Raw genomic sequence first — 21,400 nt, forward strand, 5'->3', positions numbered from 1 at the left:
TTGTTTGTTTTCATTTTATTCAGCTCTTAAAAAATTACAGGACAGAAAAAAAACATATTTAACAGGATTACAAGAGAATCAATTCAACCTATCAGAGCACTGTGTGTGCATGAATCTGATGCAAGGAAACCACATGTTCCAACATTCGGGCTCTCGCTGCTTCTCACTAGTGTGGGGTCGCTTAGAAATCTCCTTTTAGAAATAAAAAGCACATTTGTTTTTGCTTAGTATATCATTAAATGTTCAGAAATGTGTTCACCAGTCCCGTCGTAAATTTGTGCCATCTGGCTCTTGCAGGTATTCAATAATGCTGCCAGCTTAGGAGTTGTGTTTCTGAAACTAGAGACTCTAATGTTTTCTGTTCTGGTGAGAGCCAGATTGCACTGGTCTCTGGAGGGAGTAGCACGTGCTGTCGTATTACATCTTCAGTTTTTAAGCAGTTTCTTGGATCGAGTAGGCTTAATTTTATTAACCTCTTAAGCCCCAAGCCTAACTGATCCCCTGCCTTTTGCCCCCGTATCAGGGGGCGTTGGGGCTTAAGAGGTTAATAATGTCTTTGACCAAGTTTCTGATCAGTTTAATGTAAATAAAACCAAATGTGCATTTCATTTAAAAAAGCGGATTCTTAAAGTGTATACTCTGTGTACAATCAATATGTATCTGTGTTGTCTCATGTTTCATTACCAAACAAGCAAAACAACGAGAGCTCTACCATCCACACCCATCACACTATATTCACATTGTATGGATCCCATACGAAGTTATGTTTATTTACAGCTACTACAACATGAGAGTGACCTTTACAAATGTGACTATTTACAGTGGACTCAATTTTAAGACATTATTATTTACAGGCTCACACAGATAACTAACACATGTGAAAGTCGAGACTTTAACTGTAACACATTCAACAAAAATTATTTTCAAGTATGAACAAAGAAATCTCCCTGAGAGGGAATCTGCACAGCTTCATAAATGTTCCTGTAACACAGAAAGAAAACGATCAAAGTTAGCTGAACGACGTCTTTATCATGGATATAAAGGTGACTATGGCGGCCGTATAAACTAACTATGGGAATGCCTTATTAATACACTGTTCGGTCTTGTCCCACAGTAGAATTTACTTATATTAAAGATAAGAACTGTTGCTGCTTTAAACAAATGATTGAGATATTAACAGGCAGCAGAAAGATAATTTGTTGATTACTAATATTCTCAAAAACTGTACGAACCACCCTCATGAATGTACTTACTTCTGTAACTTTTAAATTCACTGGTGAAATTGTCACTCCATCGAGGAAAAATGAATTCAGGTAGCCCTCACTGTATGAATCATCCTCGTCTTCACAGCCGTCGACACCGACACTGAAAGCCTCTTTCATCTTCTCAGGGACCAAAAAGTCAAGCAGCACCACAAGAAGCCCAATGAGGGTGCACAGGATGCCTGAAAATCACCTGAGTTAGTAACAGTCGGGCTTGGAATGATAAATTCAAGTGCAAAACATGCAAAATCTATGTGCAAATTCACGTGTTTACCTGTAGCCAGGGCCAGCCAAAACGAATGGCTGTATTCTGTTTCAAAGGAGTCAGTTCCTATGTAGAAAACACACTGAGGCACATTCATGATGGTGGTGAAGGAGATCATGGAGAAGAAGATGAATGCAGCAGTGGCAACCACCATGTACCCAGCGTACCGGATTACTGGCATGGAGAAAAGGATGTTGGCGAGCATCCAGCAGCAAAATGCTGTCCTGTGGAGCAATTATTGCACAGGGATTGGAATTTCTACATCGCCTGAAAATTAGAGCGCACGGTATTATTTGACAAAATCAAGATATGAGTTATTAACAATCACCAGAGTGTTGCAGACGCGTATCGTCCAGAGTATCTGTACTGAAAGATGAGACCGCACGGGCTGCTCGGGGTGAATTTTTCAGCGATATACAGAATGGGGTTGGGTAAACCTTTCTCCAGAGCTTCTTCATATTCTTCAATAGTGTCATGCCAGGTGAACATCTCATTGTAGTCAATGGTCTCATTAAACTGTACGACAGGATTCCCTGAGTGAGATCAAACAGATGTAAATACTACTAAGCAACACAGATAAAAAAGGAACTTTTCTGACGTGTATATGCAGAAGATGTTGTTGTAGCACCGACTCCTTTCACAATAAAAACTGCAGGAATATTTGACGAGACGTCACAGGTTGCTTACTGTCACTCACCTTTCAGCGTAACGTTAATGCCATACAGTCCGACATGCAAGCCAATCTCCGCGTTAACCACCGCGTTGCTGAAAGACTTATAGGTGGCTTTCGTGGTCATTCTGGCCTCGGCCCAGTCGTTAGTGAAGTTGAGTGCTGCAGGGAAAAAATTAACTTGAAAGTCTAGAAAACAAAGGTGGCAGGAAGAATAAAATCTTTGAAAAACAATACGAATGCAAAACTCACCCACTATCACGGCACCAATGAACAAGCTGGTAACTATTCTAAATGTCCAGAAGAGCCGCTGAGAGGAAGAGACAGACAAATTATTTCAGGTGACTAAAATGGAAAAAAAAGGTGAGGAAACTGAAATGACAGCATTACAACTGCTATTATTTTTGCACTTTTCAGCAACCACTGTTGGAGGCGCAGAAAGAGAGAGAACAATAGTGAGGTTTCGTCACTCATTTGCAGTGAGTAATAGTTTTTCTTTTTTTGGACTTGGTTGCACTCACCGACTTCCCTCGTATCCCGGGTAGAATGAGAAGAAGACTGACCGCTAACACAAGGAAGACCAGAATAATGGTGAGCAAGCGGCTGCTGAAGATAAACGGAGTCCTTTGTACAGTGTAGAATGGGTAAATGTCATCGTAGAAAGTCATCTTAGCTTCTGCTCTTACAGACACAACTGAGACTAGACAGCATAACAGAGAAGACAGTGTTAGTGACAGAGTTCTCAGTTTCCCCACCCAGATGCAGAGATAGACACTCTTGTTACTCACAGCTGATAAGGTGCTTTACATTACTACGACTATGTAACATGGCATGATTAAACATAAACATGGCCGCCTTATTAACTCCTCTGGCACTGTGTGCCTTCGCTGCAAAGAAATAAATGCATGTGTTTAACAGACAAACACATGCAATCCTATACATCCATTCAGCCACCTCTGCCACTGTAATGTAAATCATTGCTCTTCTCTTTTCTCCATCCTGATTTTAGTGTGTTCAGTCACACCTTAAATAATCATGATAATAATAATGACAAAAACTCAATGAACCTATTGTATAGAAATATCTTAGAGATAGAGATATCTTACCTTAAAGTTAAGTCAGTGATCACTGAAGGAGAAGGAAGTTAAGTGTGAAGGTTGAAGAAGCATAGGCTTCTTTTATACCAGCAGGGCCCCCCCTCGTTTCACCAGGGAGGAGGATGCATTAACTGGAATACTGTGGAAAAGAGGTGTGATCCAGGAATGATGGCCATTCCCATTTGGGAAATAGGTCACATTGAGTTTGTGATAAGCTGTGCAGAACATTTAAACTTTAGTATTGCACCATCCCTCCGCAGCACCTGTGCTACTGAACTATTCTGCGCAACACTTCAACCTCTGCAGTAGGTGAGAATCAACTACTTCCTCATCTTCAGTCAAATACTAAGAGATAAAAGGCACATGATATTTTCTTTGGACTAGAGTTAAATAGACATAAAATACACGTTAAATGGTACTGTCGCGATGAAGCGGTGCAGTTTAGGTTTTTGTCAAGTTTTGCTGTTTGTTTGAAAAACTAGAGCGCAGTCGAGTTAAACTTGTAGGAATTTTCTTCTTTCTGTTAAAGCAGCCTTGTTTAATTACATGTTAATGAGGATATAAAAGGAAATACAAGTTACCTTCACTCCGTCTTCACTTCTCAGTACTCAACTACTCCTCTTGGCCGAATCCTGCGCTGAGGAGCACCTCTCGCATCAATGGATTTGCGTAAATGGGTTTGGAGTGTGTGTGCTGCGTTTGGCTTGGTGCTCACTGTTAGTGAACGTAAGTAGAAAGGAAAGACCGTGTTTTCAGACTCTTTTAACTTTATTAATGTAAAATAAATTCCAATTTGCTCGACATGTACCGAACAGGTTCGCACTGTGAGATAACCTGGGAGGTTCCTCGCTTTGACGGCTGGTACAACAGTCTGGGATATCCCCGACGCGGAGCTGTCGGTAAGTCGAGGAGTTGCTCAAGTGTGCAGCCGCGGTGAACTCTGCAAACTCTACATCACCGCGCTGTGCTTGTGCTCGCGCAGGTACTCATCTGATGCGCCTCGTGCCCGCGCATTACTCGGACGGAGTCTACCATCCTGTCCAGGAGCCGCTGCTTCCAAACCCCCGCAGACTGAGTAGGCTGCTGGCGGAGGGGCCCTCGGGTCTCCCCTCCACACGCAACCAGACCGTGCTCTCGCTTTTCTTTGGTAAATATAAAGCTATATAAATAATGTAGAATAAAATGGTTCGCTGAGCAAAAGAAGGATACAAAGCACAGATATTACTGACACTGAAACATGGCACGCCTAGAATCCTGACTGGAAATTTACTTGTGCACCTTCAAGGGGGAAACTTTTTAAAAACGTAATTTAGGGCAAATACAGCAAACCTTTCACACATTATGAAGGTCGGATTTGATTGGTGTTTCAGTGTGTGTAGTTTTACGTCTTGTTGACTCTGAAATTAATGTTAATTTAGATCATCCTTCAAAATAAGAGTTCGGAGGCGTTACCAAGATGTCTGCTGAGATAGTGGTGTGCGATACTTCAATTTCGGGTTGGGAAATTGATAACAATTAAATGCATGGCTAGTGTCGCCTATACCAATAACAATACCGATACTTTTAACCGATAAAGGCAACTTATCTAGGGGAGAGGAGTGTGACATGATTCACCGGATGAATCATCATAAATCATCATAAATGTGCACATTCTGGACACATTTTAATGACCACTGAATCACTGTGAACTTTCCACAGTACTTAGTTAACACAACAAAAAACGCTTTCAGCTTTTCCCTTATTGGACACGTTTAATAAGTTTTACTGTCATCTGAGCGCCTGGTTCACTCTGACAACTGCTAATATATGTAGTACAGTATAAAGCAGGTAAAAGGAAGTTATTTTCCATTTTTTCAGGTTATCATGTTACATTTGAAATTTTTGACTCAAGAACTCCTGGTTGCCCACCTGAGTTCATGCACATCCCAGTCCCAAAAGGTGACCCTGTCTTTGACCCGACCGCCTCCGGGAAAGTCCTCCTGCTCTTCCAAAGAGGACCGTGGGACAAAGAGTCAGGACAAAGTCCCAGTAACCCTCGCATACAGGTACCAATTCTTTCTTGACCATTGTGTTAAGATAGAATTGTGTTGCGTCTAAGGTCTTCAGCGTAAATGTGTCTCTGTGCAAACAGCTGTATGGGCAGTTTTTTCCTGATTTATATGTGACATGCACACTATACAATACAGGTGAACTTGGTGACCGCCTGGATAGATGGTAGCTCCATTTATGGCCCCTCCACTTCCTGGTCCGACTCCCGGAGAAGCTTCTCTGGAGGCCTCCTCACTTCAGGCTCTGAGTGGAACATGCCCAAGAAAGGAGGACGCCAGATGTGGAGCGCTGCTGATCCCTCTACAAGAGAAGCTGTAGCAGAAGGCCTTTATGGTGAAAAAACAAAGTTTTGATAGTGTCAAACACTAATTTCCCATTCGACAAGATCACTAAATATAAATAATATAAAAAAGGAACAAAATTAACCCTCATATGTAATTATAATACTTACATGTAGGAGGACATATAGCATGTAGGGAATAGCTTTTTTAAAACATAATTATTTTCTATAAATGGAGTCTGGGAAGCCCACACAAATAGTATTATTTTACATTTTTTAAATCTTAATTTTGTTTGCAAGAGATGACATTTAGTGTGCCAAAACTTAACAATGCAGTTGCCTATTATCTGAATATTTTCTTCTCCTTAAAAAAAAGTAAGAGGAAGTCATTATATATCGAGACTGATACTGAGGTTTTTCCACATACACTATATGGAAAATATTGGGCCACACCTCTTAAATTCAGGTGTTTTTATTCAATTCAATTCAGTTTTATTTATATAGTGCCATATCACAACAGCAGTCATCTCATGGTGCTTTATATTGTGAGGTAAAGACCCTAGAATGATAGAGAGAAAATCCCAATACTCAAATGACCCACTTTAAAAACGCACTTGGTGACAGTGGGAAGGAAAAACTCCCTTTTAACAGGAAGAAACCACCAGCAGAAACAGGCTCAGGGAAGGGTAGTGATCTGCCACAGCCAGTTGGGGTTAGAGCAGGGATGGGCAATCTCAGTCCACGAGTGCCGGTGTCCCTGCAGGTTTTAGATGTGTCCTCGAACCAACACAGCTGATTTAAATGGCTAAATTAGCTCCTCAACATGTCCTGAAGTTCTCCAGAGGCCTGGTAACGAACTAATCATGTGATTCAGGTGTGTTGACCCAGGGTGAGATCTAAAACCTGCAGGGACACTGGCCCTCGTGGACTGAGATTGCCCACCCCTGCGTTAGAGGGAGACAGGATGACACTGTTATCACCACAGGTGTATAAAATCAAGCACCAGTCATGGAGTCAGCCTTTGTAGACAGTTGTGTAAGATTGGGTCGTTCTGAAGAGCTCACTGGATTTGAGTGTGATACTATAGCAGGATGTCACCATTGCAACAAATTAGGTTGTGAAATTTCTTCCCTGTAGATCTAAGTTCAAGCATTTAGGAACCATAGCAACACAAAACAGCAGACCATGTAAAGTTACAGAGTTGCCAAGTGAGGCAGATAGTGTGGAAAAGTTGCCAACACTCTGCTGGCTCAATAACTGCAGAAGTCTAAACCTTCTCTGCATGAACATCAGCACAAGAATGGTGAGCTGGGAACTTCATGTCATTGGTTTCCATGGCCGAGCAGCCCCTCTAAGTTAAAACTGCAGGTGCCTCAGTACATTTGTCCACACAGTGTATATGTTTTTGTTTTGTAAGCATCACTAAATCATTGTGATTGCACATTATATAAGTCCAAATCACATAACTCTCTTTGTACGCCATGTGGTAATATCACTAAATATTACCACATTGTGTTTTTGTTTTGTAAGCATCACTAAATCATTGTGATTGCACATTATATAAGTCCAAATCACATAACTCTCTTTGTACACCATGTGGTAATATCCACCCAATCAAGAAAACAAACACCCAAAAAATGTATGCAAATACTTCTTCACCCTCAGTCTGTGTTACAGTCTGCCAGGGTGAGTCAAGGGAGGCCCAGACTGACGTGGGTTATGACTCTGTAGTTGTTTTGTAAATGGCCTGTCACGGCAACCACAGTAAATCCCTTTCTTTATAGCAGAGAAGATGGCATGCAGGTGTCATGAAACCAGTGTTTTTGTTGGCTGTCTGGGGAGGATCTTCTCCTTTTGTTGTCACGTCCTTAAAAACAAGTAGCTAAATTATTGTTCTATTAGCGGTCAGAGATCTTGAAAAATCAACACAAAATGAAATGGACACTTGGCTAAAGATGCATGAAATATTAATGATCGTTCGGTTGATTTTTATTTTATAATATTAACTGTAAAGGCAATTTCTGTATATTGTGTTGTGATAATAATGCAAAATGAAATGATGGCAGAGGAGAATTTGCTAGATTTTCTATCTTCTTTTCTGCCCAGAGTTGGGAAATGCCTGGGCTAACGAGAACGTGTTCACAGCAGCAGAGGGGATCATCTGGTTTCGGTACCACAATCATATCGCCTCCAAACTCCACAACAATCACCCAGAGTGGTCAGACGAGGAGCTGTTTCAAAACGCCAGGAAGACCGTTGTGGCCACATTCCAGGTAGATGGAAAAGTCTCCACGTAATCCTCTCGCTGCACAGATGCTGATTTAATTTGCACTCTTGAGAGAAGAAGGTTGCATCAATGCTAGGTGGTCGTTAAAGGCAAATGCATCATCCCTCACTCATTTGATTAGCACTTCTGCTCCCTGCGCAAGCTGTCATGAACCGCAGTGACCATGTCTTGATGTTTTTAGTTGTTTTTAGAACAATAGATCATTCACCCGCAATTAATTATTTTTAAAATGTAAGCTACTGGATTCATCATCACATCAATCTACTGCGTTATGCCTGGTTCATACACAGTTTAAATATAAAAAACTGATGTTTTTCCTGCCTTGTTTCCACACAGAATATAGCTCTCTATGAATGGCTGCCTGCGTACCTTAATGGCAAAAAGCTTCCTCCCTACCCAGGTAAGAATCAGCCAGAGTGCATGTGCATGTAGAAGCAGGGAAGAACAGGTCATGCACCGGTGACCACAAGCCGTGGTGAGGTGAGCCATCGGTGGTGGAGTTTGACAAAAAGTGTGTGCCGTCAGCAAAGCATTAACCCGAGTCTTCTTCTTGTGCTGAATAAGCAGCCACGGCTGAAGAAAGTTAGAAGATAATGGTCAGATGATCCCATCACCTCAGTCGCTTTTTCACTGTTTCTTCTATTCACTGCGTTTGTTGGCTCACTGCGGTAGAAGTTTGCATGCTTGAGGAGTAATTCTCACTCTGTTGTTGTTGCTGTCACTCTTTTTTTCACTTTGTTTTTATTATGTTCTGACTTACATGTATGCAGGTTACCAGAAGTTTGTTGATCCAGGGATCTCACCTGAGTTTCAGGCTGCTGCCATACGGTTTGGTATCACTATGGCTCCACCTGGTGTTTACATGAGGTAATGATTCTTTATTTCCTGGGACCACTGGGAACAGGGGGAATGGGGAACACACCTCTGAAGTTTAAAGAAACATACCACTGCTTCCCATATTTCCTTTGGAGAGAAATAATAAAAGCTCAGTATCCTGCTGTTAATATTGTTAGACAGCATGTAAAACCCTACATCTAGATGCTGTGAGAATAACTGTGCGTTGTCGCTTTGTTTTCCTACAGAAACAGAACCTGCCATTTTCGGGAAATTATCAACATCGATGGGAGCACATCGCCAGCAATGCGCCTTTGTAACAGCTTTTGGAAACGTCAGGTATGTTTTGTTTAGACTGCTGCATTTTATTAAGTTTGCTATAGTGCACCACACGCTTCACCACCAGCTTTCATTTTGATGTTCTTATTTGTATAAAAGATTTTTAGTGAGAGCAGGATCAAAGTAGTTGTTTATTTCTTTTTAGTGGAAACACAGAAAGAGACAAATCCCAAGGATGACTGAAAAGATATTTAATCAGTTCAGTTTTATGTAAATGCTGCCAGTTCACTGTAAGAGTTTTATCAAGGTGATTTGAAAAGATAAATAGTGTACAGTATTAGTGATAGAACCCCAGTAATCAAACAGCGTGAGGAAGCACTTGGTGACAGTGTGGAAGAAGAACTCCATTTTGGCTTTTGCCATTGTAACCTGAATGTGACGTGTGTCCCTCTATCTTAATAAAGTGATTTACACTGCTGGCACCAAGTATAACATCTACAATATCTGAATCTAGGGCTTGTATCAAGAATCTTAGACCTAGAGCTTTCCAGTTTAGAATTATCACAGATTTACTCAGATTCACGCTCACTGATCTACTAGGATTGGGAAGGAGACTGGCAGCAGCAAACTCTGCAGGAGTAAATTCAGACCTCCAACCCACACAACACACAGGACCAAAGATTTATGAAACAGAAAATTTGCTTTATCTAAATGTCTTGTTCAGTTCCATTTGGCTTTTTGTTAAAGTAGGAATACTTTCAAGTAAAATAAACAACTCAAATATACCACAAAAATAATTTAGACAACCGAAATGAATGTGAAAACCAGAAAGAAATGAAATAGTTCAACACCCCAAACAAAAAGGAAAAGAAAGGAAAATGTGTTATCAATTAACTATTTATTGGATGTCAACCTTCAGTTTCTTATGATGTCAGTTTAATCAGTTATCAGTTTATCTTGGTCCAAGAACAAAAACCAACCCGAGCCTCTGAGTTTCACCATGACTGGTTAAAGGGTGATGGAAAGAGGGGAGAGAAAAGAAGAGCATAGAGAGGCATTTTTTTCTGTGTACAGTATTGTGCATGTGACAGAATTTAAAGCATGAACTACTATACTATGCACTTCCCATTCCTAGATTTTAAAATGTTTCTATCATTCATTTTTTCCCCAGGAAGTTAATATGAAGAAAAGCCAGGATGTAGATGACCTCCTCATGGGAATGGCCTCCCAGATTGCAGAGAGAGAAGATAATATTGTTGTGGAGGACTTGAGAGGTTTTTAATCTTTCTTAATCACTACCCAATAAACAAATAAATATGCAGCGCTCTGATTTTATTTATACTTTGATAGATTTTATGTACGGACCGTTGAGGTTCACCCGGACAGATCTGGTGGCTATGACCATCCAGCGAGGAAGAGACTTTGGTCTACGGAGTTACACTGAGATTAGAAAGGCTCTGGATTTGCCTCCTGTAAACAAATTTGAGGATATTAATCCTGAGCTCAACCACACCAACCCACAGGTACAAATCTGAAAACCAAACACACAGTAAAGAAAGTTGGGCATTAATTCTGGGAATTAAACGAATGTGTTGTTGCAACAGTTGCTCCGCGACATTGCAGAACTGTATGATGGAGACATCTCAAAGCTGGAGCTCTTCCCTGGAGGACTGCTGGAAACTCTTGATGGGCCGGGTCCTGTTTTCTCCGCTATTGTGCTGGATCAGTTTGAGCGTATAAGAAATGGAGACCGCTTTTGGTTTGAGAACAAGCAGAATGGGTAATTTCAGTTTCCTCATACAGTAGAAAGAGAATATTTTATCCTTTACATTTACAAACTTCTGAACAGAAAACTCACTGCATTTGAGTTAGTCGTCTCAGTGTTTTTTTCTTGGGGTTCCAGTTTGTTTACGGATAAAGAGATCCAAGCGATCCGCAGTGTGACGTATCGTGACGTCCTTATTGCGGTGACAAGTGCAGAGGCCTCACATATACAGAATAACGTGTTCTTCTGGAAGGATGGTACAAATAAATTAAGTCTATGATCAAAAAGTTTCAGTTTTATATATAAATATGTCCTTTAAAAATAAAAAAAGCTCTCTTTGTTGTCATTAGGTGACCCCTGCCCTCAACCCACACAGCTAAATGCATCAATGCTCCATTCTTGCACTAATGCCACAAAACTTGATTACTTTGATGGGAGCAGGGCTGGCTTTGGGATATTTGTTATTGTCATGTTCCTCTTCCCTGTTGGTAAGTATCGTCACGGTCTCGCTGTCTTCTTGCCTGGCAAAAACTCTGATTTGAATGTGAAGCATTTGATTGTTTTCCTTTACAGTGAGTTTTCTGGTGGCCTCTACGGTGGCGTATCTAAGAAAGTATCGCTACAGGAAGTTCCAAAGAAGAAGGAAAGCTGGTGACAGAACAGATGAGCCGGCTGTGGGACTCAGTGGTATGAAATCAAAATAAGATTTAAAAGGAAAAGCTTCAAACGTTATTTATTTGCTGTGTCCATTGTTGGGTTAGATCAATGTCAGTTTATGTCATCAGCTATGATTTATGTCTCATTAAAAAATGAGCCAGTTGTGTGAATATAACTGTAAAAATATGTCATCTAATAATACTAATGAATCTAAGGATATAGTTGACCTTAAACCTACTAGAAACAAGAAAAGCTGGAGATGGTTAAAGAAGTTTTTAGTTTTTCTCTGCTCATGTTCTTTTAGACTCCTCCATATTTTATCCAGAAAGCTATCACAACCTTCATCTCATTCTGCTTATGTTCTCTAGCATACGAGTGGCAGGGTCATAAAAAACAGTTGCAGCCCGTCAGCGTGGAGATCGATGAGAAGCGGAGGCTGCAGGTCTGTGACAGATCTGGAACTGCTCACCGCTGCATCAATCTGCGCAATCAGGACTACCTAGATGTCGTTCTCTCCAACGACTGTCAGCAGAAGGCTCTGCTGCTCAAAGTGCCAAAAGAGTATGACCTGGTGAGTACTGGGATAAGATGGTTTTAACCTATGGATACAGTTGTAATCAGATTACCAAAAACCCAGAAATGCCTCTGCAGCATCTGGTGCAGGCACCAACGTTCTCGCTGACAAAGTGATGCCCCCCCTTTTTTTCCACCTCATCTGGTCCTAGATGCATGCATGCATCACTAAAACCCATTGCTTTTATCACCCTCTTCCTTTTTAAATAATGTTTTACACAGGTGCTGTTTTTTGATGAAGAGAGCAAACGTATGGAATTTGTCAGGCAACTGCGCCCAGAGGTGACAGACGTCAGGCCGGAGGTTAGAGTCAGAGAGATGAGGGAGAAGGGACTGCTGAAGGAGGCTTTGACCAGACAGCAGAGGGCTCAGATTGTTGAAACTTTCATTCGCCACGCTTTCTCCAAGGTACAGTCACCTTCTGGATGTTTATGTCATTCTGTCTCCTGTCACCTGTGGCGGCAGCTTTGTGCTTGGCCGCAAAATGTCGTCAATCCTAGTTGAAGGTCAAATTAGACAGACCACAAACCAACAGAACTAATTGTTGGTCTTGATTGTGATCTCACCTGCCATGACATTATGCTGCTGACGTTTGTGATATTAGTAATGACACTATGGTGACATGTAATAACACTTCCCTCACAGGTCTTGGAAATAGAGAAGTGTGACGCCGGAGACATGAGTGGCATATCCCACAAGAAAGCCAGGGAGGTTCTCCAGTGTGAGCTGACGGCGTTGGAGTTTGCTGATGCACTTGGCCTCAAATCCGATTCCTTATTTGTGGACTCCATGTTTACACTAGCTGATAAAGATGGCAATGGATACCTCTCCTTTCAAGAGTTTCTGGATGTTATTGTTATCTTTATGAAAGGTAAAACTAGTGACTTCAAAGTATGCTCTGCCTTTTAGCCACGGCTCTAAAAGTGCATCTGCAATTTAAATTCTTTCAATAGTAATTAAAAAACAAACAAACTCCAAAACAACAAACAAGAATGGGTTTCCAGAATTTAAAAAAATGCTGGAACAGTATTTAAAGCATCATGAAAAACAGTCCAACTTCAAGTAAAAATGAAGAACATCAGTCACACACATGAAAGCAGTTACACTGTAGGTACACTGCTCCAAAAAATAAAGCAGCACATCTCATTTAGGAATGATAGGATGCCACATTGCATAATGATCAACATACAGAGGGCTGAATTCAAGAGATCCTGGGGGATCTCCTTCCAGATTGACCAAGGCATCACTGAGCTCCTGGACAGTTTGAGGTGCAAACTGGTGTCCCAGAAGTGTTCTACTGGATTTAGCTCAGCCAGTTAATGTGTGCACAGGCCAGCAGAGGTGGACCTGCCACTTCTGGTATTCTATGCTAACTGACAATCGGGCTCCACTGCCAGGAAGTGAACACGGGAGCCTGTGAGGATGTTGGGCCCTCAGACCACCCTCATAAAGTCTATATGTGATTGTTTGGACAGGGATGTTCACACCACTGGCCTGCTGGTTGTCATTTTCTTGCTCTGGCAGCGCTCATCCAGCTCCTTTTTGCACAAAGGAGCAGATACTGATCCCGCTGATGGGTTAAGAAACTTCTACGGCCCTGTCCAGCTTTCTGCCCGTTTCCTGGAATCTCCTTCATTGTCTTGAGACTGTGCTGGGTGAAGTAGTAAACTTTCTAGTAATGGCACATATGTCGTCCTGGAGGAGCTGAACTACCTGTGCAACCTCTGTAGGGTTCAGGTATCGCCTTGTGCTACCAGTAGTTACACTGACTATAGCCAAATGCAAAGGTTGTGAATAAAAAGTCCGAAAACAACCACCTAAATCATTCCTGTTTTGGGGGTTGTTTCATTGCTGCCTCTCTGGTGCACCTGTTAACTCCAAAGAAACTGAAACTGATTAACAAGCCCCTCTGCTACTTAACTGACCAGATCAATATCCCAGAAGTTTAACTGACCTGATGCTGTACTTTGAAAAGACTTCCTTTAAATTTTTTTGTTTTGCTTGATAGACATTTAAATTCTGATGTCTGATGATATGTGTATGTGTTCAGGGTCTCCAGAGGAAAAGTCCAAACTCATGTTTTCTATGAACGACATTGGCGAAACTGGTTTCTTATCAAAAGAAGAATTTGCCAGGATGCTCAGGTTTGGTCTTTCCCTTTTTTTACGAGTGCACCACATTTATTCTGTGTGTTTTATTTGTCATTTTCAACCTTTTGATGAATTGCAGGTCTTTCATAGAAATCTCCAACGGTGCTCTTTCAAAGAGTCAGGCAGAGGACGGCATCAAGGCCATGATGCAGGCCGCGGGCTTTGATGACAAGGAGAAAATCTCGTGGGAGGACTTTCATTTTCTGCTGCGGGATCACGAGAAGGAGCTGCAGTTTGCTCAGCTCAATGTCAAAGGTTGGAGAAAGTTTTGTTTAAGAGCATCCTCATTTTTCTGACCTTGTCTGATGCAGTTGTGTGTCTGGCATGTGCACAGGGATGGAGAAACAGGGGAAGAAGAAGCTGAGTCGAGACCAGAGAGTGTCCTTCATTTGTCCGGCAAACAGGTGAGAAAACTGGATGCCATAACTCATTCACATCAAAAATGTTTGCAATACTTAAGACAAAAATCCAGGATTATTTCTTTCTTTTATCCAGCTTGTATTTCTATGATGTTCAATATTGTTTTGCTTTTTTTCAGCAGTCACAAGACAGACGGACCAGAGATACGCAAACGGAAAAGGTATGGTTTCTTTAAGTTCTTTAAAGAATGAAAATTATGAATACCGAGAAAGACAAAAGTCTACCACAGCTTTAAATAAAACCATACTTGGTGTGTGAAGTGTATTTACAAGACAACCTAAATGCAAAACCAAAGGTGAGCCTTAATTAGGCTGATGAAGTTCAACAATCAAAGTAAACAAGTAGAAAACAAACTAAAGGAAAATGGGGCAAAACTTAAAAAAAGGCGTAAGCCTAAGTTGCAGAAGATGCTGTGAGTGACAAAGACAAGGCCCAATCACATTGAAGGACTGATGGACACACAGAATAAGTACACACAGACAAAGACGGGAAGTGAAAACAAAAGAAGGCACACAAGAAAAGTAGTCTTCAAAGTAAGACGTGAAAAATTTTAAAGAGAGACATCGGCTGCTTGTCACTATGCTAACAAGTCTCCTGGCTTCCTTCACTTGGATCCTTTCCTTGCATTTCAACTCCACTCAGCAAGCATGTGAAAGAAAGAAAGAAAGAAAGAAAGAAAGAAAGAAAGAAAGAAAGAAAGAAAGAAAGAAAGAAAGAAAGAAAGAAAGAAAGAAAGAAAGAAAGAAAGAAAGTGAGGAAGGGACAGCCCGAGCTGCCAGTTGAATCCTTGCTTGTGTAGTGTTAGTCTTATACATCACTGAGGTGTGCCCTGCTGCACACCTGAATCACCTTTCAAATCCACAAGTAAACACAATGCCTGACAATGTAACTGTGTGTTGGTTGTAAAAATATAAAAACAAATTGGTGCTTTTTATGATGCCGCAACACTTTGAAGTTAGATTAACCCACCTACTTAAGTGTGCTAGATTAATGACACACATTCTAGGTGGGGCAGCAGTTAGCAGTGTTGCCTCACAGCAGGAAACGTTCCACCAGCTGGGTGGGACCTTTTTCTGTGGTGTTTGCATGTTTTCTGTTTTCTTTTTGCATCTGTTTTAACACTTAGATTGGGAAACAAAATGTAACAGGTTCAACTGTTTTCAGGTTAAACGTCCATACTCCAAATGTCTATGTGAAGCCAAAGCGCGAGAAGTACATAAAGAACCCGGTCCAGCAGAAAATCCAGCAGTTCAAACGTTTCGTTGAGAATTATCGGCGTCACATTGTGTGCTTCATCATCGTGTACGGCATCACAGCTGGTGTTGCACTTGAAAGATGTTACTGTGAGTGGAAATCTTCCTTGTGTGTCCCCACTGCATCACAGCCCCGTAGCATGTTCATTTCCCCCCCATCTAATCTGAATACAATTACTGTGCGCAGACTATGGCTTGCAGTCTGTATCTACAGGTGTCCCCGAGACATCCATGGTGGGTATCATCGTGTCCCGTGGTTCAGCCGCTGCCATCTCCTTTCTGTTTCCTTACATGCTTCTCACCGTGTGTCGCAACCTCATCACGCTCTGCCGAGAGACCTTCCTGAATCGATACATCCCCTTTGACGCTGCCATTGACTTTCATCGCTTTATGGCCACGAGTGCCATCATCCTCTCAAGTCGGTATTTATGGGAAGGATGGTCACGATTTGATGTTTGGTGATATAAATATTCATGTGGTGCTCACTGTTTTCTGTTTTCATTACAGTTGTTCACAGTTTGGGCCACGTGGTCAACATCTACGTCTTCTCCGTCAGCGACCTTAACATCCTATCTTGTCTCTTCCCAAAAGTCGTATCAAACAACGGGTAAGACTTCAAACGAAACCTTAGATGTTGCAGATTTTGGAATTTTATCCCAGTTTATGTTTGGCGTGTTTTCCTTTTAGGTCTGAACTTCCTCCCAAGTGGTACTGGTGGTTCTTTCAAACTGTTCCAGGTATGCTATGAAATAGTTGATTACAGACATGCTGCAGTATTACTTTTTTAATAATTAATTTGCTTGCTCTGCATTTTTCTTTTCTTATAGGAATGACTGGGGTCTTGCTTCTCTTTGCGTTCGCATTCATGTACGTTTTTGCCTCACACTATTTCCGTCGCATCAGTTTTCGTGCATTTTGGATCACCCATTACCTCTATGTTGCCGTGTACATTCTTGTAAGTACTATTTGGGTTTAAAGCGCACAACTGAGGCAGTTTTGAACAGCGGTGTGATACCAGCTTTGGTTTTGTCCTGACAGACAGTTATTCATGGCAGTTTCGCTCTGCTTCAAGAGCCTCGTTTCCACATCTACCTCATCCCACCTGGCCTGCTCTTCCTCCTGGACAAACTAATCAGCCTCAGTAGGAAGAAGGTGGAGATCCCGGTTATCAGAGCTGAGCTGCTGCCATCAGGTGACCCTTTCGGGAGATTAAACATGGCTTTTCTCTATTAAATGGCTCATTGTTCTGTCTCGACCTGATTTCAATCTCTGCTAATGAAAATGTTGCATTGTCTTCACTGAAATCATGCAATGTGTTTGTGCATGACTTATCCTACCTGCAGGTGTGACACATCTGGAATTCAAGCGGCCACAGGGCTTTGTTTACCGTTCGGGCCAGTGGGTTCGCATAGCATGTCTGATGTTGGGCACGGATGAGTACCACCCATTCACTCTCACATCAGCTCCTCACGAAGAGACGTTGAGCCTGCACATCCGAGCTGTGGGGCCGTGGACCAGCCAGCTCAGAGAGCTCTACACCGAGGAAAACCTGCTGGAGCTTGGAGCTTTTCCAAAGGTAGGTTGTTTTTGCATGTGGTTTCATCTGAATCTCAGTTATTTTCATGGCACTGGTATTCATCTTTCACTTCACCCTAAGCTGTACTTGGATGGACCTTTTGGCGAGGGCCATCAGGAGTGGATTGACTTTGAGGTGTCTGTTCTGGTGGGAGGAGGGATTGGAGTCACCCCGTTCACTTCAATTCTCAAAGACCTGGTGTTCAAGTCCTCTGTCAAGTCCAAGGTTTTGTGCAAAAAAGTGAGTCCTGAATGAAACAACCAGAAACACATTTTATCTTGAAATTCTCCTCCTAACAGTCCTGTACTTTTTCAGGTTTACTTCATCTGGGTGACACGGACACAGCGTCAGTTTGAGTGGGTGTCAGACATCATCAGGGAGGTGGAAGAAATGGACACTCAGGATCTGGTGTCGGTCCACACTTATATCACTCAGGTGGCTGAAAAGTTCGACCTCCGCACGACCATGCTGGTAAGATCTGCAGTCACCATTTCAAAGTATCACATGAAATAGAGAGTGTAGTGAAATGTATTTAAACCTTTATCAAACAATTAAATCAATATTTGTATTAAAGGGATTGTTTAGGACAGTGGTGTTCAAATCCAGGCCTCGAGGGCCGGTGTCCTGCAGGTTTTAGATGTGTCCTTGATCCATCGCAGCTGATTTAAATGGCTAAATGACCTCCTCAACATGTCTTGAAGTTCTCCAGAGGCCTGTTAATGAACTAATCATTTGATTCAGGTGTGTTGACCCAGGGTGAGATCTAAAACCTGCAGGACACCGGCCCTCGAGGCCTGGAGTTGGCCAAACCTGGTTTAGGATACCAAATGCCTTGATGAGAGTTAGATGACAAGATTCATGTCACTCGCCTTCTAACAAGGAAGCTAACCTGTGCAAAACATCTGTAAAGCTGGCTATTAAACACATTACATCTTATTTGTCTAATTTTGATAAAACCTTTACTGATTTCTTAGCAGAATCGCTTTCATGGGCACGATTAGAATTTGCTTTGTTCCTATTGAACAGTCAGAGCAAGTGCTCCTTTGAAACCACTTTTTACAGGTCGAACAAATAGAATAGAGCACATGACTGAGTTTCACGGGCTGTTTTCCCTGGTTTCCAGACTTTTAGCTGAAGTTTTGAGTCATCCATTAATTAGAAAGCTCCTCCATTTAGCATGTCAAAAAGTGTCCTTAGGCAATATACCGGTGCCCTCGGATGCATCTCTTAGAGTGTGAAAAATGATATTATGCATAGAGTATAGATCTGTTTGAATCCCACTCGTAGTACAAAAGTATGCAAATTTATTGTAATTACCCATGTAATTACCCATGTGAGGAAAAGTTAATAAGTGGGCTAACATTAAACAACCAGAGACTTGGTGTTTTAATGGTCACGGGTCACAAAACTAGAGAACCAAAGAAAACAAGATTAACAGCCAAACAGAAACATAAAGGGAGTAGTATCCCTGAACCTGGTGTGTGTTTCTGTAAACATGTAAGACTGACATCTTGCTTAGTTTTCAGAGTTTGGTGAGTGTCTTAAACAGCAGGATACTACAGGACCGCTGCAATCAGTGTAGAAAACAAAAACAACAAGCTACAATGAACCTGTAATTGAAAGCTCCACTAGAATGAGACACAGGAAGGCTGCTGAGACTGAATCCCAGCTGCCCTGAAATGCAGTCTAACGACACTTTTGAAGCAAATGAAGTGATAACTCTTGTCAGGATTCACATGAGTACTGTACTCACTAATGAATTTCCCCATCTTTGTGTGTGCAGTACGTGTGTGAGCGCCATTTTCAAAAAGTGTGGAACCGCAGCCTCTTCACCGGCCTCAGGTCCGTCACCCACTTTGGCCGCCCGCCCTTCGTCTCCTTTTTTAGCTCCCTGCAGGAGGTTCATCCAGAGGTCAGGCCTTCATCCGTCCTTATTTACCCGACGGAGGACATGAGTGGATTATTCTAACGTCTGAATTTGTATCATTTTCTTTAGGTGGGTAAAATTGGAGTGTTCAGCTGTGGTCCTCCAGGACTGACCAAAAATGTGGAGAAAGCTTGCCAGCAGATGAACAAGAGGGATCAGGCCCATTTCATACATCACTATGAAAACTTCTAACTTATTTACAGAAAGAACAAAACTAGCCATGTTTATGTGTTAAGAATAGAGAGTGGTAGAGCCATTTTGGTAGACTCTAGTTTTTATTTTAATTACTTGAATTACTTGAAGGATACAACCTGATACATTTTAATCCAATCATAAACATCATTGTAGAATCAATAAGGGTATATCTTGTGAGAAATAATGTACCTATAATTTGTCAAATCATTTTTATTCATTGTGAATCTTGTGAGTGTTTTTATCTGAAGTGTACGGCCGGTTTATATTGTTGATTTCTTGCTTTATTGTATCTGTATAACTTTGAGAAATAAACAAACATTTTACATTAAAAATCTGGAGGGTTTTGTGCTGCTTTTGGCTCCTTCTGCAAGCTTTTGGACTAAACATTCATTTCAATAACCAAAACTCCTAAAATGGATTTGCTGGTTGAGCGGTAAGCCAAACAAGCCTCACTGCACTAAACAGTGGATTGCATTTATTTATTGCTTATAAAACACACTTAAGATCAGATGGGTGGATGCACGGGTATCATAAAGTTCTAGTTTAACTTTAAGCACGAGATACAAGCTGACGTGACCACAGAAACACTTAAATGCATTTTGCACTGGTAAATGTTTTACTTGGCTGGCACAGGTGGTAGGAAAACACAGAGGATTTACTGTAACTGTGTGTGTTGTTTAGCTAAACCTCTCTGCTGGTGCATAACAGTCAAGAATATTTCACCAAGGCTCTGAAGCATGACTGGGTCTAATGATTGCTGTTCTTCACCTTGCACACAGTTTCACAAATTGAAACTATTGTCCAGCTTGATGCATCTGATCTGACAGACACTGAGAAGCTTCACTGGAGCAGCTGAGGTGAAAGGCCTTAAGAGTTTCTGAGCAGCACTAATGAGGAAGACATGGTCTTTGAAGTAATATGGATTTTGTGCCTCTGGGTCAATTTTATTTCAAAGCAGTTCATAACAACAGTTGTCCTGAGGTGCTTTTTGTTTTAAGGTAAAGACTGTAATTTTAGGGGGACAACCCCAACTGTCAGACCATTTACCATTTGGCAGAGCTGAGAAGGAAGAACTCATTTTTTAAATGTTTATTTATAACATTTAGAAAGAACTCCTTTTTAACAGGAGAAAACTTCCAGGAGAAGCAGGCTCAGGGTTATTCAAATACACCAGTTGGTGGGTTAGTCTCAAGAAAGAAAAGGAGAGCAGAGAGACAAAAGTTAGTGACACACAAAAGTGGCACATAACCACACAGGGAGTCAAGAGAGGGCATCAGAGAGAAAATGCTCAGTGCATTGTTGGGAAATTAGTGCAACAGCCTGAGACTACTGCAGCACGCCTAAGGCAAGGTTCAGGGTCACTGGATCCTGGAACTGTAAGGTTTAACAAAAAAAAAGAAAATTTAAACTCTAATCCTTAAAATAGAGATAGTGTTCGTGTCCTGAGCCCAGAGTGGAAGCTGATTGCATAGTAGAGTCAACTAAAAAATCATCCTCCCAGTCTCTAAGAAGCACAAGTAAGCCACAGTGAAGGTAATCTAAGAGCAAAGATTAGGATTATATGGCCCTTCACAGGCCTGACAAGGATTTCATAAACATCTTTACGGAGACTGTGGATGACTACAACACTGTAGGTCAACTGATTTCAAAAGGTTCAGAGTTTTATTGTGACACTTACTAATCTTATGTTGCCATATTTAGAGTACTGTGTGGAAGTCTGGGGTAATACATACGAAACTTTACTTCAACTCTCACGTAAACTTTAGGGAAAAAAAGCAATCGGGATCATGTATCAAGCCAGAATTTAGAAACCACACTAACATTTTGTTTTCAAAGTCAAAAACCTTGAAGTTCATGAAAC

At 41.4% G+C, this 21,400-nt stretch overlaps 2 protein-coding genes across 2 annotated transcripts; one reads left to right on the top strand and one right to left on the bottom strand.

Annotated features, from left to right (window-relative positions):
• Positions 1-799: 799 nt before the first annotated feature.
• Positions 800-3,912, bottom strand: duoxa (dual oxidase maturation factor). The gene is made up of 9 exons (XM_085281109.1): positions 3,876-3,912; positions 3,304-3,433; positions 2,719-2,897; positions 2,450-2,507; positions 2,225-2,359; positions 1,856-2,060; positions 1,537-1,751; positions 1,254-1,444; positions 800-981 (listed from the first exon to the last, which is right to left on the bottom strand). Exons 3-9 carry the CDS (start codon positions 2,863-2,865, stop codon positions 970-972), a joined length of 963 nt encoding a protein of 320 aa, XP_085137235.1. The 5' UTR covers positions 2,866-2,897; positions 3,304-3,433; positions 3,876-3,912; the 3' UTR covers positions 800-969.
• Positions 3,898-19,825, top strand: duox (dual oxidase). Its single transcript, XM_085281108.1, has 33 exons — positions 3,898-4,020; positions 4,110-4,193; positions 4,277-4,441; positions 5,152-5,339; positions 5,481-5,676; positions 7,730-7,896; positions 8,247-8,310; positions 8,681-8,777; positions 8,993-9,083; positions 10,195-10,297; positions 10,374-10,546; positions 10,628-10,803; positions 10,927-11,045; positions 11,139-11,276; positions 11,362-11,475; positions 11,814-12,016; positions 12,241-12,426; positions 12,664-12,889; positions 14,069-14,162; positions 14,248-14,423; positions 14,503-14,572; positions 14,707-14,748; positions 15,753-15,931; positions 16,029-16,259; positions 16,349-16,448; positions 16,529-16,578; positions 16,669-16,796; positions 16,880-17,033; positions 17,185-17,417; positions 17,499-17,657; positions 17,733-17,888; positions 19,201-19,329; positions 19,414-19,825. The coding sequence occupies exons 1-33, from the start codon at positions 3,954-3,956 to the stop codon at positions 19,534-19,536; spliced, it is 4,581 nt and encodes a 1,526-aa protein (XP_085137234.1). The 5' UTR covers positions 3,898-3,953; the 3' UTR covers positions 19,537-19,825.
• Positions 19,826-21,400: the final 1,575 nt, after the last annotated feature.

The sequence above is a fragment of the Mchenga conophoros genome, linkage group LG7, assembly GCF_057382185.1.
Source record: "Mchenga conophoros isolate Kocher_MC1m ecotype Shallow Benthic linkage group LG7, M_conophoros_male_GT1.1, whole genome shotgun sequence".
Lineage (NCBI taxonomy): Eukaryota > Metazoa > Chordata > Actinopteri > Cichliformes > Cichlidae > Mchenga > Mchenga conophoros.